Consider the following 14,996-nt stretch of genomic DNA (forward strand, 5'->3'; position numbering starts at 1 on the left):
TTCGAGTAAGGGGTGGCACGGTGGCGCAGCGGTAGAGTTACTGCCTTCCCGGGTTCCATAGACATAGAAACATAGAAACATCCTGACTACCGGTGCTGTCTGTACAAAGTTTGTACATTCTCCCCGCGACTGCCTGGGTTTCCCCCGGATGCTCCGGTTTCCTCGCATAGTCCAAAGACGTACAGGTCCGTAGGTTAATTGACTTTGGTAAAGATTGTATAAAACTGTCCCTAGTGTGTGGGATAGTGGTAGTGTACGAGGATTGCTGGTTGGTGTGGAATTGGTGGGCCGAAAGGCCTGTTTCTGCACTGTATCTCTAATGTAAACTAAACTAAACTTAAGTTGTTCTGTTTGATGAAGGGCTGAATGACTGCTGTGAAGATTTCTCTGATTCCAGCAATGTAAGCACCTACAGGTGCTGAACAGTGCATTGCATTGATCAGGATAGATTTTTTGAGTGCAGAAAATGCTACAGTTGACATGTTCTTTCCTCATGCAGAAGGTGTCTGTGAAATATGGCTGACCAGTGAAGACACCGGTGCTTACGGAAGAGATATCGGGACAGATCTTCCGACATTGCTTTGGAAACTGGTGGAAGTGATTCCTGAGGGGGCAATGCTGCGGCTTGGAATGACGAACCCTCCGTACATTTTAGAGCATCTTGAGGTATGGAACGATGAATGTCAACACTCCTAAAATACACTCTGACCTGGTGTGCAACAAATTCAATCCATTGTTTTGAAAAGATACTTAGGGACAATATATATAATTATATGGATAAACAAGGCCTGATTAGAAACAGTCAACATGGATTTGTGCCTGGAAGGTCATGTTTGACTAATCTTCTTGAATTTTTTGAAGAGGTTACCAGGGAAATTGATAAGGGCAAGGCAGTGGATGTTGTCTATATGGACTTCAGTACGGCATTTGACAAGGTTCCACATGGTAGGTTGATTAAGAAGGTTAAATCGTTGGGTATTAATAGTGAGGTTGCAAGATGGATTCAACAATGGCTGAATGGGAGATACCAGAGGGTAATGGTTGACAACTGTATGTCAGGTTGGAGGCCAGTGTCTAGTGGAGTACCCCAAGGATCTGTGTTGGGTCCACTGTTGTTTGTCATTTACATTAATGATCTGGATGATGGTGTGGCAAATTGGATTAGTAAATATGCAGATGATACTAAGATAGGTGGTGTAGTTAATAATGAAGTAGAGTTTCAAAGTCTACAGAGAGACTTGGGCCTTTTGGAAGGGTGGGCTGAAAGATGGCAGATGGAGTTTAATACTGATAAGTGTGAGGTGCTGCATTTTGGTAGGACAAATCAAAATAGGACGTACAGGGTAAATGGTAGGGAATTGAGGAATGCAGTGGAACAGAGGGATCTGGGAATAACTGTGCATTGTTCCCTGAAGGTGGAATCTCATGTGGATAGGGTGGTGAAGAAGGCGTTTGGTATGCTTGCCTTTATAAATCAGAGCATCGAATATAGAAGTTGGGATGTAATGTTAAAATTGTACAGGGCATTGGTGAGGCCGAATCTGGAGTATGGTGTGTAGTTCTGGTCGCCAAATTATAGGAAGGATGTCGACAAAATGGAGAGGGTACAGAGGAGATTTACTAGAATGTTGCCTGGGTTTCAGCACTTAGGCTACAGAGAGAGGTTGAACAGGTTGGGTCTTTATTCTTTGGAGCGTAGAAGGTTGAGGGGGGACTTGATAGAGGTTTTTTAAATTTTAAGAGGGACGGACAGAGTTGACGTGGGTAGGCTTTTCCCCTTGAGAGTGGGGAAGATTCCAACAAGGGGACATAACTTTAGAATTGAGGGACAAAAGTTTAGGGGTAACATGAGGGATAATTTCTTTACTCAGAGGGTGGTGGCTGTATGGAATGGGCTTCCGGTGGAAGTGGTGGAGGCAGGCTCGATTTTATTATTTAAGAGTAAATTGGATAGGTATATGGATGAGAGGGGAATGGAGGGTTATGGTCTGAGAGCAGGTAGATGAGACTAGGTCAGAGAGAGTGGTCGGCGTGGACTGGTAGGGCCGAACGGGCCTGTTTCCGTGCTGTAGTTGTTATATGGTTATTATATGATTATATTGATGATATTGATTTGATTATTTACTAGGAATCTGAGGGGTAACTTTTTCACACAAAGGGTGGTGGGTGTATGGAACAAGATGCCAGAGGAGGTAGTTGAGGCAGGGACTTTCCCAACGTTTAAGAAACAGTTAGACAGGTACATGGATGGGACAGGTTTGGAGGGATATGGGCCAGACTCGGGCAGATGAGACTAGTAGAGCTGGGACATGTTGGCCAGTGTGGGCAAGTTGGGCCGAAGGGCCTGTCTCCACACTGCATCACTCTATGACTCTATGACGGATATGGGACAAATATAGGCAAATAGTTTTAGCTTAGATGAGTCATCTTGGTCGGCATAGACGAATTGGGCAGAAGGGCCTGTTTCCATGTTTTATGATTCTATGACTCTATGAATAAATAGATCCTTGTGGAATCTGGAGTTTCGGTTGAGTGATATAGTATTTCAATGGCAGAGAATATTGTCAGCTACATTAATAATGCCAAAGACAAACTGGAGAAAGTGACAAGAGATTGATAAAGCCCGTCGCCAGCATTAAGAAAAGTTCTGGAGGAACTGTGGATGGAATGGAAAGGCGACATTTTAGTCGATACCTTTCTTCAAACGGATCTGAGTAAGTCTGAAGAAGGATCCCAACCCAAAATTGATTCCATCCTGACTCTCTGAGTTCCTCCGACACTTTCTATTTTGCTCATGATTCCAGCACCTGCAGTTCCTTGTCTTCAAAGGGACAAATTGTTCTCATCTCTATACGGCCTTCATTGTTTTATTTCCAGAAGATAGCCGTTATCTCACCCAGAGTTGACTAGCGAATCGGTGCTAAGTTTTGTTCTGATAATCTCTTGTACCAACTCCTCTGTTTGAGGGAGCCTTTCCAGGGTTTGTCTTTCCTTAATTTAAAAGCTGAGCCCACTTTGTTTCCACAGACTTGCCACATTTCTTTCAAGGACACATAGTGCTGGAGTAACTCAGTGGGTCAGGCAGCATCACTGGAGAACATGGATCGGTGACGTTTCGGGTCGGGCCCTTCTTTTCCTGACCTGAAACGTCACCTATCCATGTTCTCCAGCGATGTTGCCTGACGATGTCTGCTTAGGTTGAGCAGGCTTGGACTCTATTTCTTGTAGCAAAGGAGGATGAGGGGTGATCCTATAGAGGTGTACAAAATCATGAGAGGAATAGATGGGGCACAGAGTCTCCTGCCCAGAGTAGGGGAATCGAGAACCAGAGGACATAAGTTTAAGACGAGAGGGGAGATTTAATAGGAACCTTTTCACACAAAGGGTGATGGGGGTATGAAACGAGCTGCTGGAGGTGGTAGTTGCGCCAGGTACCATCACAACGTTTAAGAAGCTTTAGACAGGTCCATGGATCGGACAGTTCTCGAGGGTTATGGGCCAAACACAGGCAGATGGGACTAGTGTAGCTGGGTTACGATGGCCGATATGGGCAAGTTGGACTGAAGGGCCTGTTTCCACGCTGTATAACTATGACTTTGACTCGAGTTACTTCAGCACTTTGTGTCCTTTTGTGTAAGCTAGCATCTGCAGTTCCTTATTTCCACATTTCTTTGATATTTTTGAAATAAGGAAGTGGCCTTGAACCAGTGCTAACATTCCTATCAGCATAGCCAATGACTCTTTCCTACTTGATTATATTCAACCCACCCCAAAGACAGCAACTTACTTAAAGAAAAACTGAGGATTTTTCTATTACTCCAGAAATTATTTTGACTATAATTTTCTGTTCTGTTAAAGGGAACAAAATTATTCTGTCAGCCTTGAAGAAGGGTCCCAACCCAAAATGTCACCTTCTCCAGAGATGCGCCTACCCGCTGTTACTTTGTGTCTATCAGCAAAATGATCGCTATATTTCCTTGCAGATAACACTGTGAGAAGTAATTTCTTGTACAGTTATTTTACAAGATGTTCACGAGCTTGAGATTAAATATGGTTCTTAGTTTTAATTTAGTTTAGTTTAGAGATACAGCGCGGAAACAGGCCCTTCGGCCCACCGAGTCCGCGCCAACCAGCGATCTCCACACATTAACACTACCCTACACACACTAGGGACAATTTTTACAATTATACCAAGGCAATTAACCTACAAACCTGTACATCTTTGGAGTGTGGGAGGAAACTGAAGATCTCAGAGAAAACCCACGCGGTCACGGGGAGAACGTACAAACTCCGTTCAGACAGCACCCATAGTCGGGATTGAACCCAGGTTTCTGGCACTGAAAGCGCTGTAAGGCAACTCTATCGCTGTGCCACCATTTAATATTAACATCAGTATCTGAAGAAAAAATGTACATCATATTCGGAATGAACAGTTAATATTCCAGTTAAAATTCTCAATACTTTTCACTATGAGAGTTCTGAAAGATTGCAGCACAGAATTCATTCTTTTCTCCAAGCCTATTCCATCTAATTTTACCCAGTTAATTCCCAAACTATTTATTGCTTTTTTCAAAGCAAATATCTAATTCCCTTTTAAAAAATTCATAAGCTGCGATTTGTGACGAGCAAATCTACATTCAACCTATCCTCTGTTTGAGGTAATGGTTTATAAATTTTCCGTTTTAATTTGATAATCGTTTGTGTATGTATGAAAGTAATGTAATGGACAGAAAGATGGCATTATATTTGGGAGCTTTGTCAATTAATGAAGGCAAGCAAGCTGTGATTTTACTGCTATAAATTCCATCCTTTCAATGCACACTTGCTAATTGCCGTTGAAAAATGACTACCTATAACTTGGATCACTTCTGTCAGCGTTTTGCAGATGGGAAGTTGTGTCTGTGACCATTTTCAGGTCAAATCAGACCGAAGATAAACTTTAACCGGGCTTGTGACCATGATGAAGATTTACAGAGAAATCTGGACCACATTGTCCAAGGCGCACCCAACACACAATGCTCCCAGGAGAGTATGATAAAATGCTGCAGTACCCTGCAACTCCAGAGAATATATATCATCGCTGAGTTTTCTGTTGATCTGTAAGAAGTGCTCAGCGCTCTTTATTATTGTAACAGGACAGAACAGAAATAGGTTTGTGATCCATCAAAACACCAAAACCTGGTCCTTGGCTAATTTGATTCACTCCACATTTCTATCTCTCTTTCACTGCTCTGTCCCACGCAAGGCATCATGGTGGCACAGCGGTAGAGTTGCTGCCTTACTGCGCCAGAGACCCGGGTTCGATCCTAACAATGGGTGTTGTCTGTATGGAGTTTCTAAGTTCTCCCCGTGAACTGAGTGGGTTTTCTCCGGGTTTCCTCCCACACTCCAAAGATGTACAGGTTTGTAGGCTAATTGAGTTGGTGAAATTGTAAATTGTCCCTGGTGTGTGGTGATAGATAGTGTCAGGGATCATCCGCTGGTCGGCGTGTGTAGGATAGATAGTGTCAACGTACAGGGATCATCCACTGGTCGGTGTGGACTCGGTGGGCCGAAAGGCCTGTTTCCACGCCGTATCTCTAAACTAAACTGAATGTATCTAATATTGGTAATTTGCCCAACTCTTGGAGGAGAAACATGGAAATTATGCTTCAGTTTGAACCAGAAACTAAATGTTCAGGATATGTCAGCACTCAGGTACTTCCACTGGTCACTCCTCCTCCTGCTACGTGAACAAAAGTCTGGTCTCATCACATCTGTGTTTATAATAGTGACCATTATATAACTCAATTGGATAGCAACTGAAGAGGGACAGATTAAGTTGTGCTTGCAGTGTTTTAATGAGGGGTTGTCATTTTGTCTTGTTAGGGAAGTACAAATTAAGTGCCTTTTATAGTTTCTGCTCCGTTGAATAGCAATTAAAAATGTCCAGTCAGATGACAGTTTTTTTCCTGGCTTTGACGATATATTCATAGTTGGACCTTGAGTGGAAGGGCCCAATTATACAGTCTTTTCTTATTTAATATCTGGAAAGAATAATAACAAATGAGATGAACGGAAATCGTGTGCTAACATCTCACAAGGTCAATTGAGGTTGCAAAGTAAACTCTTTTTGAAAATGTGATAATAATTGCTTTATGTCAGCCCACTTGGTTTTTGTGAATATACAACTAATTGCGTTGCAGACTTCAATAAAGCTTTGGTAAATTCTGTTAACCTAGTAGATATAATCAGCATCAGACTAAGCATCCTAACCTCATGGGATTATATTTTCTTTTAAAATTTAGCAGTGGATAAACCTAGGCCCTTGTCTAATGCAATGTTCACTCCTTGCCCTTTATCAGATCAGCGATACCCCTGATCTTTTTAGTTGAAAGAGCCAGTAGTGTTTCTAAGCTATTTAATACCAAGTTACGTTTGGAGTTACAGTGTACGGAAACAAGCCCTTCAGCCCACTGAGTCCACACTGACCACCGATCATCATTAAATGTTGATTGCCCCTACTGTCTCCTCCTACACACTAGGGGCAATGAATCTACAAATCTGCGCGTGTTTGGAATGAGGGAGGAAATCGGAGCACCCAGTGTATATCCATGCAGCCAAAGGGAGAACATATGACTCCACACAGAAGCACCGTAGTCAGGATCGAACCCATGTCTCTGGTGCTGTGAAGCAGCATCTCTCCCACTGTGCCGCCCTAACTGATGTACTGATTTTATAATATACGAGTGGGAAAATCGTTTGTCCCTTTCCCCTTCTAGCTCAGTTATGCAAAACGTATTCTGTATTACTGCAACTTCTATTCCACCTCAGTGCAATTAACATACTATTGAGATGCTGGTTTACACAAAAGGACACAAAGTGCCGGTGTAACTCAGTGGTAATGTCACCTTTCCATGTTCTCCGGAGATGCTGCCTGACCAGCTGAGTTACTCTGGCACTTATTGCTTAATATCTCTGGATGTTCTTTGAAAATAAACAGAAAAAAATCATAAGGCTGACAGAATGTTGGCATCCAACAGCTGGGGATTTGTAAGCGCGCCATATTTTTGGAAGGGTAGATTGTTTAAGGTGCTAGTGCAGCATATGATTAATTTGAGGAAGGATATTATTGCTATTGAGGGCGTGCAGCGTACGTTTACTAGGTTAATTCCCGGAATGGCGGGACTGCCGTATGTTGAAAGACTGGAGCGACTAGGCTTGTATACACTGGAATTTAGAAAGATGAGGGGGAATATTATCGAAACATATAAGATTATTAAGGGGTTGGACACGTTAGAGGCAGGCAACATGTTCCCAATGTTGGGGTAGTCCAGAACCAGGGGCCACAGTTTAAGAATAAGGGGTAGGCCATTTAGAACTGAGATGAGGAAAAACATTTTCAGTCAGAGAGTTGTGAATCTGTGGAATTCTCTGCCTCAGAAGGCAGTGGAGGCCAATTCTCTGAATGCATTCAAGAGAGAGCTAGATAGAGCTCTTAAGGATAGCGGAGTCAGGGGGTATGGGGAGAAGGCCCAGGGGGTATGGGGAGAAGGAACGGGGTACTGATTGATAATGATCAGCCATGATCACATTAAATGGTGTTACTGGCTCGAAGGGCCGAATGGCCTCCTCCAGCACCTGTTGTCTATTGTCTATTAACCCTCCAAACCTGTCCTTGTACACCTTATAAACCTTGTACAAGACATTGAAGTATTGTGTTCAGTTTCGGTCTCCCTGCTATCGGAAGAATGTCAATTAGCTGGAACTAGTGCAGAAAAGATTTACGAGGATGTTGCCAGGACTCAAGGGCCTGAGTAAAGGGAGAGATTGGTTAAGCTAGGACTTTATTCCTTAGAGCGCAGAAGGCTAGGGGGTGATCTAATAGAGGTGTGTGAAATCCTGAGTTGAACAGATGGGTGAATGCACATGGGTATCTTTTACCCAGCGTGGGGAATCAAGAACCAGAGGACTTAGGTTTAAGGTGAGAGTGGCAAGATTTAATAGGAAGCTGAGGGGCAATGTCCTTAAATAACAACATTTAAAGGACTGGTACTTGGATAGGAAAAGTTTAATGGGATATGAGCCAAACACAGGCAAATGGGATGGGGCATCTTTGTCAGCATGGGTGACTTGGGCTGAAGGGCCTATTTCTGTGCTGTACGACTCAATGACTCAATATTTGCCCCTCTGGCTATTGTTTTCTTTGTACTGGCTGTTGTACTTGTGTATGGCATGATTATACTCAACTATGAGTTGTATAGGAAGGAACTGCAAATGCTCGTTTACATCAAAGATAGACATAAAATGCTGAGGTAACTCAGCGGGTCAGGCAGCATCTCTGTTTCTATGTTTTTGTGTCTATCTTCAGTTTGAACAAGCATCTGCAGTTCCTTCCTACACTATGATTATGTATATTGTTGTTTTTTGTGAGCTGCTGGCTGGAAATCTCAGGGGGGGCACAGTAATATGACCTGGGAATCAACACATCATTGTTCGTTATCCACAGTTGCTGATCATGTGAAATAGCATCCTGCGGTTCATCATACATTCTAGTTAGTTAGTTAGTTTAGTTAGTAACTTTAGTTTAGTTTATTGTCATGTGTACCGAGGTACAGTGAAAAGCTTTGGTTGCGTGCTAACCAGTCAGCGGAAAGACAATTCATGATTATAATCGAGCCATTCACAGTGTAAAACATGATAAAACATGATAAAGGTAAGGTAGACAAGGGTAAGGTGACTCCTCCATTGTGTCTACCTTCGATTTAAACCAGCATCTGCAGTTTTTTTTCCCCATGATAATGGTAATACCATTTAGTGCAAGATAAAGCCAGTAAAGTCCGATCAAGTGTAGTCCGAGGGCCTCCAATGATGTAGATAGTAGTTCAGGACTGCTCTCTAATTGTGGTAGGATGGTTCAGTTACCTGATAACAGCTGGGAAGAAACTGTCCCTGAAGCTGGAGATGTATGTTTTCTCACTTCTATACCTCACTTCTATACCTGAAACGGGGCTTCCCCTCTTCAATTATAGATGAGGCTCTCACTAGGGCCTCTTCTATATCCCGCAGCTCCACTCTTGCTCCCCCTCCCCCCATTCGTAACAAGGACAGAATCCCCCTCGTTTTCACCTTTCACCCCATCAGCCAGCGTATCCAACAAATCATCCTCCAACATTTCCGTCACCTCCAACGGGACCCCACCACTGGCCACATCTTCCATCCTCTACCCTTTCTGCATTCCGCAGAGACCGTTCCCTCCGTAACTCCCTGGTCCACTCGTCCCTTCCTACCCAAACCACCCCATCCCCGGGCACTTTCCCCTGCAACCGCAGGAGATACAACACCTGTGCCTTTACCTCCCCCCTCAACGTCATCCAAGGACCCAAACAGTCTTTCCAGGTGAGACAGAGGTTTACCTGCACCTCCTCCAACCTCATCTATTGTATCTGCTGCTCTAGATGTCAACTTCTTTACATCGGCGAAACCAAACGCAGGCTTGGCGATCGTTTCGCTCAACACCTTCGCTCAGTCCGCCTTAACCAACCTGATCTCCCGGTGGCTGAGCACTTCAACTCCCCCTCCCATTCCCAGTCTGACCTTTCTGTCATGGGCCTCCTCCAGTGCCATAGTGAGGCCCACCGGAAATTGGAGGAACAGCACCTCATATTTCGCTTGGACAGCTTGCAGCCCAGCGGTATGAACATTGACTTCTGCAACTTTAGATAGTTCCTCTGTCCCTCTCTTCCCCTCCCCCTTCCCAGTTCTCCCTCTATCTTCTTGTCTCCACCTATATCCTTCCTTTGTCCCGCCCCCCTGGCATCAGTCTGAAGAAGGGTCTCGACCCGAAACGTCACCCATTCCTTCTCTCCTGAGATGCTGCCTGACCCGCTGAGTTACTCCAGCATTTTGTGAATAAATCTCGCCATGTCATAATCTGCAGTTACTTTTTTCGTGATTTTTCTTTAAAAATCAGATAAACGAGGATTTGTTTTGCCCAAATTGCAATTGCTCGAGAGAAAAAATTGGATTTGAATATCTTGACTTCTTTAAGGACAGCGTCACGCTGTGTTGTTTCAGTGTTTGGAACGCCCATGTACTTTGCTAACAAGCCCGATCTGTGCGTGATAATCAGCTTAGTGCATTTCACATAGGAGTGAGGATGAGGAAGCACAATTCTTGGACCTAGGGCAACCTGCAATCTGTGCTGCCATCTGAATTCTCAAGATCTGGCCATGTGTCAATGGATTACACTCACTGTGATTTATTAAAATGAGTAGAAAAAGTTACTTGGTCGAAAATGTTTCAATGGGTGTGAAAGGCTTAACGTCATTTGGTTTAGAGATCATAATCATAATAATCATAATCATACTTTCTCAGCCAAGTATCTTTTTGCAACATACGAGGAATTTGATTTGCAATACAGTCATACCAATAAAAAGCAACAAAACACACAAAATACATTTTAACATAAACATCCACCACAGTGACTCCTCCACATTCCTCACTGTGATGGACGACGAAAAAAAAAGTTCAATCTCTTCCCTTCGTTGTCCTCCCGCGGTCAGGGGCCTCGAGCCTTCCATTGACGGGACGATCATGGCTCCCATAGCCGGTGGTCGAGCCCTCCCCGTTGGGGCGATCAAGCTCCTGCATCGGGGGGATCTCAGCTCCCCCACGCCGGGCGATCGGACCCCGGGTCAGGGCTAGTCGAACCTTCTACGACTTTGGAGCTTATCAACATCAATCTCTACCCGAGGCAGCGAGCTCCTCGATGTTGAAATCCGCAGGCTGGTTGGAGCGTCAATAGACAATGGACAATAGACAATATGTGCATTCGGCCCTTCGAGCCAGCACCACCATTCACTGTGACCATGGCAGATCATTCACAATCAGTACCCCGTTCCTGCCTTCTCCCCATATCCCTTGACTCTGCTATCATTAAGAGCTCTATCTAACTCTCTCTTGAAAGCATCCAGAGAATTGGCCTCCACTGTCTTCTGAGGCAGAGAATTCCACAGATCCACAACTCTCTGAGTTGCTTCGATCCCATGCAAGGGATCGCAGGCTCCGATGGTAAGTCCAATGGCCCCGTGGTGGGGCTCAAAGTCAGTCTTGAGCAAGGCCGCCAGCTCCATGATGTTAGGCCGCAGAGCGCCCGGAGATACAGCATGGAAACAGCCGCATCGGCCCACTGATTCCATGTCGACCATTGAACAAAAGAACCATGGAATCATTGACCATCGATCACCCGTTCACGCCAGTTCTATGTTATTCCGCTTTCACGTCCACTCCTCACAGAGAAAGGCCAATTTACAGAGGGCCGATGAACCTACAAAACCGCACGCCTGTGGGATGTGGGAGGGAACCAGAGTCACAGGGAGTGTGTAGGAAGGAACTGCAGATGCTGGTTTATATCGAAGATAGACACAAATTGCTGGAGTAGCTCAGCGGGGCAGGCAGCATCACAGAGAGACTGTGCAAACTCCACACAGATGGCGCCCGAGGTTAGAATCAAATCCAGGTCCCTGGCTTTCTGGCGCTGTGAGGCAGTAGCTCTACCAGCTGCGCCACCATACCACCTCATGTGAGAAGTTGTCTTCAATGGCTATAGGACTGTTAACAGAACATAAAATTCATGTACATAGAGATAGATAATGGATTTTTTTTCAGAGATGGGTATTAAGCTGTAAAATATAACATGATATAAAATGGAATTGGATAAATATTTGCAAAAATGAAGTATTATTTGATGGGGAAAGAGCTGGAAATTAAAATTTGTGTTGATAGCTTCATTTAAAGAATCCAATTTAGGGCAGCACGGTGGTGCAGCAACAGAGTTGCGCCAGAGACCAGGGTTTGAACCTGACTACAGGTGCCGTATGTACAGAGTTTGTACGTTCTCCCCGTAACTGCGTAGGTTTTCCCCAGGTGCTCCGGTTTCCTCCCACACTTCAATGGTGTACAGGTTTGTAAGTTAATTGGCTTTGGTAAAAGATTGTCAATTGTCCCTGGTGTGTGGGAGTGTAAGGGGGATCGCTGGTTGGCGTGGACTCGGTGGGCCGAAGGATCTGTTTCCACGCTACATCCCCAAACTAAACTAAACCAAACTAAAGAACTGCGTTGCAGCATGTGTAATGCTGTGAGAAGCAACATCAATATTTTAAGTGCATAACCAGGTCATCAGTGTAAACAAACTTTAGGGCCTGCAAGACACAAGAGATTTCAAATGCTGGAATCTTGAAAAAGAAACAAACTGACAGAGGAACTCAACGGGTCAGGCAGCATCTCCAGAGGGAAGTGGACAGACGATGTTTCTGGTTGGGACTCTTCTTCAGACTGAGGGAGTAGAGGAGGAAATTCAGATTGATGGTGGAGAGGAATCATTCCCCCACCCCCCTCATCCTCTCTATTAGTCTGAAGAAGGGTCCCGACCAGAAATGTCTTCTGCCCATTTCCCTTCATAGATGATGCCTGACCCGCTGAGTTCCTCCAGAAATAGTTTTCTCTTTGGTTGCATGCATTTTCTTTTATAACAGCACTGGCTTAATGATGGAAGACAGAGGGTTGTGGTGGAAGGACAACATTTAGACTGATGTCTGTGACCAGTGGGAATTTAGTCGGGATCTTTGTTGGCACCTCTGCTCTTTGTGATATATATAATATATATATATATAGATATAGATATAAATGACTTGGATGTAAACATAGGTAGGTAGGTAGGTTGGTAAATTTGCAGATGACACCAAGATTGCTTGGGTTGTGGACTGTGAGGGAGGCTGTCAAAGTGTACAGTGGAACATAGATCAGATACAGAAATGGGCAGAGAAATGGCGGATGGAGTTTAATGTGGGCAAGTGTTGCAAAATTGCACTTTGGGAGGTTGAATGCAAGAGGAAAATAGGCAATTAATGGCAAGGCTCATAACAGTATTGATATTCAGAGGGATCTTGGGGTCCAAGCCCATAACTCCCTGAAAGTGGCAACACAAGTAGATAGAGTGGTAAAGAAGGCTTATGGTAAGCTGGCATTCATTGTTCAGGGCATTGAGTCTAAAAAAACAGAAAGTCATGATACATCTTTATAAAACTTTAGTTAGCTGCATTTGAAGTATTTTGTGTGTAGTTCTAGTTGCCTCATTACATGAAGGCGGTGGAAGCTTTGGAGAGGGTGCAGAGGAGGTTTACCAGAACAATGCCTCGAATAGGGGATATTAGCTATAGGGAGAGATCGGACAGACATGTATTATTTTCACCGGAGTAAAATTATATTTACAATATATAGTGCAGTCAGAACATTATTCCCAGGATGAAAACATCAACTACTCGAGGGCATTGCATTAAGGTGTGAGGAGCAAACTTTAAAGGAGATCAGTGCATCAGTCACTGAAAGGAAGCATGCAGGTACAGCAGGCAGTGAAGAAAGCCAATGGAATGTTGGCCTTCATAACAAGAGGAGTTGAGTATAGGAGCAAAGAGGTCCTTCTGCAGTTGTACAGGGCCCTAGTGAGACTGCACCTGGAGTACTGTGTGCAGTTTTGGTCTCCAAATTTGAGGAAGGATATTCTTGCTATTGAGGGCGTGCAGCGTAGGTTTACTAGGTTAATTCCCGGAATGGCGGGACTGTCATATGTTGAAAGACTGGAGCGACTAGGCTTGTATACATTGGAATTTAGGATGAGAGGAGATCTTCCATTTTCTCCAGAGATGCTGCCTGACCTGCTGAGTTGCTCCAGTAATTTGTGTCTATCTTTGGTATAAACTAGCATCTGCAGTTCCTCTTTATTGCATTAAACAGGTTTATGTCATGATTTCTCCTTACCATTCTAGGCAAAAGAAATGCAGTACGTTAATACGTTTTGAGTTTTAAAAAACTAATCCGCATAATATTGTAATATATTGAAATCTTCCATTTAAGTTTATAATACCATGTATATGTTTCTTTGGCCAGTCATTCTAAACAATGGTCTAAACAATAAACTGTTTGATTTTAAGCATTCCCGGTTTCCACTCTACATAATATCAGCAGCCTTAATTACTTCCCGTTTGCTTTTCTCAAAATTTATTTTCTGGTTATTTCCATTTGGGAAATAATTAACAAAGCTATGTAGACTGGGTGTGTATCAGATGATGGGAAAGATCCTATGATCCATTTTCAAAACAAACCATATATTCCCTCCACCCCCCACCCCCTGAAAAAATGGTGGAAGAGTGGAGGATACCTTTCTATTGAAATTTCTGCCTTTATGTAGAATCTACAGGGATGTAATGCTGAGGCTCTATAAGGTGCTGGTCAGGCCGCATTTGGAGTATTGTGAGCAATTTTGGGCACCATATCTGAGGGAGGATGTGCTGGCTCTGGAGAGGGTCCAGAGGACATTTACAAGAATGATCCCAGGAATGAGTGGGTTAATGTATGATGAGCGTTTGTCAGCACTGGGCCTGCACTCACTGAAGTTTATAAGAATGAGGGGGGACCTCATTGAAACGTACAGAATAGTGAAAGGCTTGGATAGAGTGGAGGTGGAGAGGATGTTTCCACTAGTGGGAAAGTCTAGGGCTAGAGGTCATCGCCTCAGAATTAAAGGGCGTTTCTTTAGGAAGGAGATGAGGAGGAATTTCTTGTCAGAGGGTGGTGAATCTGTGGAATCCTTTGTTACAGAAGGCAGTGGAGGCCAAGTCAGTGGATATTTTTAGGGCAGAGATAGATAGATTCCTGATTAGTACGGGTGTCAGAGATTATGGGGAGAAGGCAGGAGAATGGGGTTAGATGGGAGATATAGGTAAGCCATGATTGAATGGCAGAATTAACTTGATGGACTTAATGACCTTATGACCCAATGACCTTCAACATAATTCCGACCAAACTCATCTCCAAACATCTGAACCTAGCACTCACCTCAGCAACTGGATCCTCAACGTCCTGGCACATACACTGCAATAAATAAGGATAGGTGATGTAATATCCTCTATAATAATTCTCGAACAATAACCGGATGTAGTACAGGAAGGAGCTAGAGA

At 43.9% G+C, this 14,996-nt stretch overlaps 1 protein-coding gene across 3 annotated transcripts in view; it reads left to right on the forward strand.

Moving 5' to 3' along the window:
• cdkal1 (CDK5 regulatory subunit associated protein 1-like 1) overlaps positions 1-14,996 on the forward strand; it is a 541,005-nt gene that overhangs the window by 263,681 nt on the left and 262,328 nt on the right. For all 3 annotated transcript variants that reach the window (XM_078414892.1, XM_078414899.1, XM_078414884.1), the window contains exon 9: positions 500-666. In XM_078414892.1, coding sequence (XP_078271018.1) covers positions 500-666 — 167 coding nt within the window. The remainder of the gene's footprint in view (positions 1-499; positions 667-14,996) is intronic.

Source organism: Rhinoraja longicauda, chromosome 2, assembly GCF_053455715.1.
Source record: "Rhinoraja longicauda isolate Sanriku21f chromosome 2, sRhiLon1.1, whole genome shotgun sequence".
Lineage (NCBI taxonomy): Eukaryota > Metazoa > Chordata > Chondrichthyes > Rajiformes > Arhynchobatidae > Rhinoraja > Rhinoraja longicauda.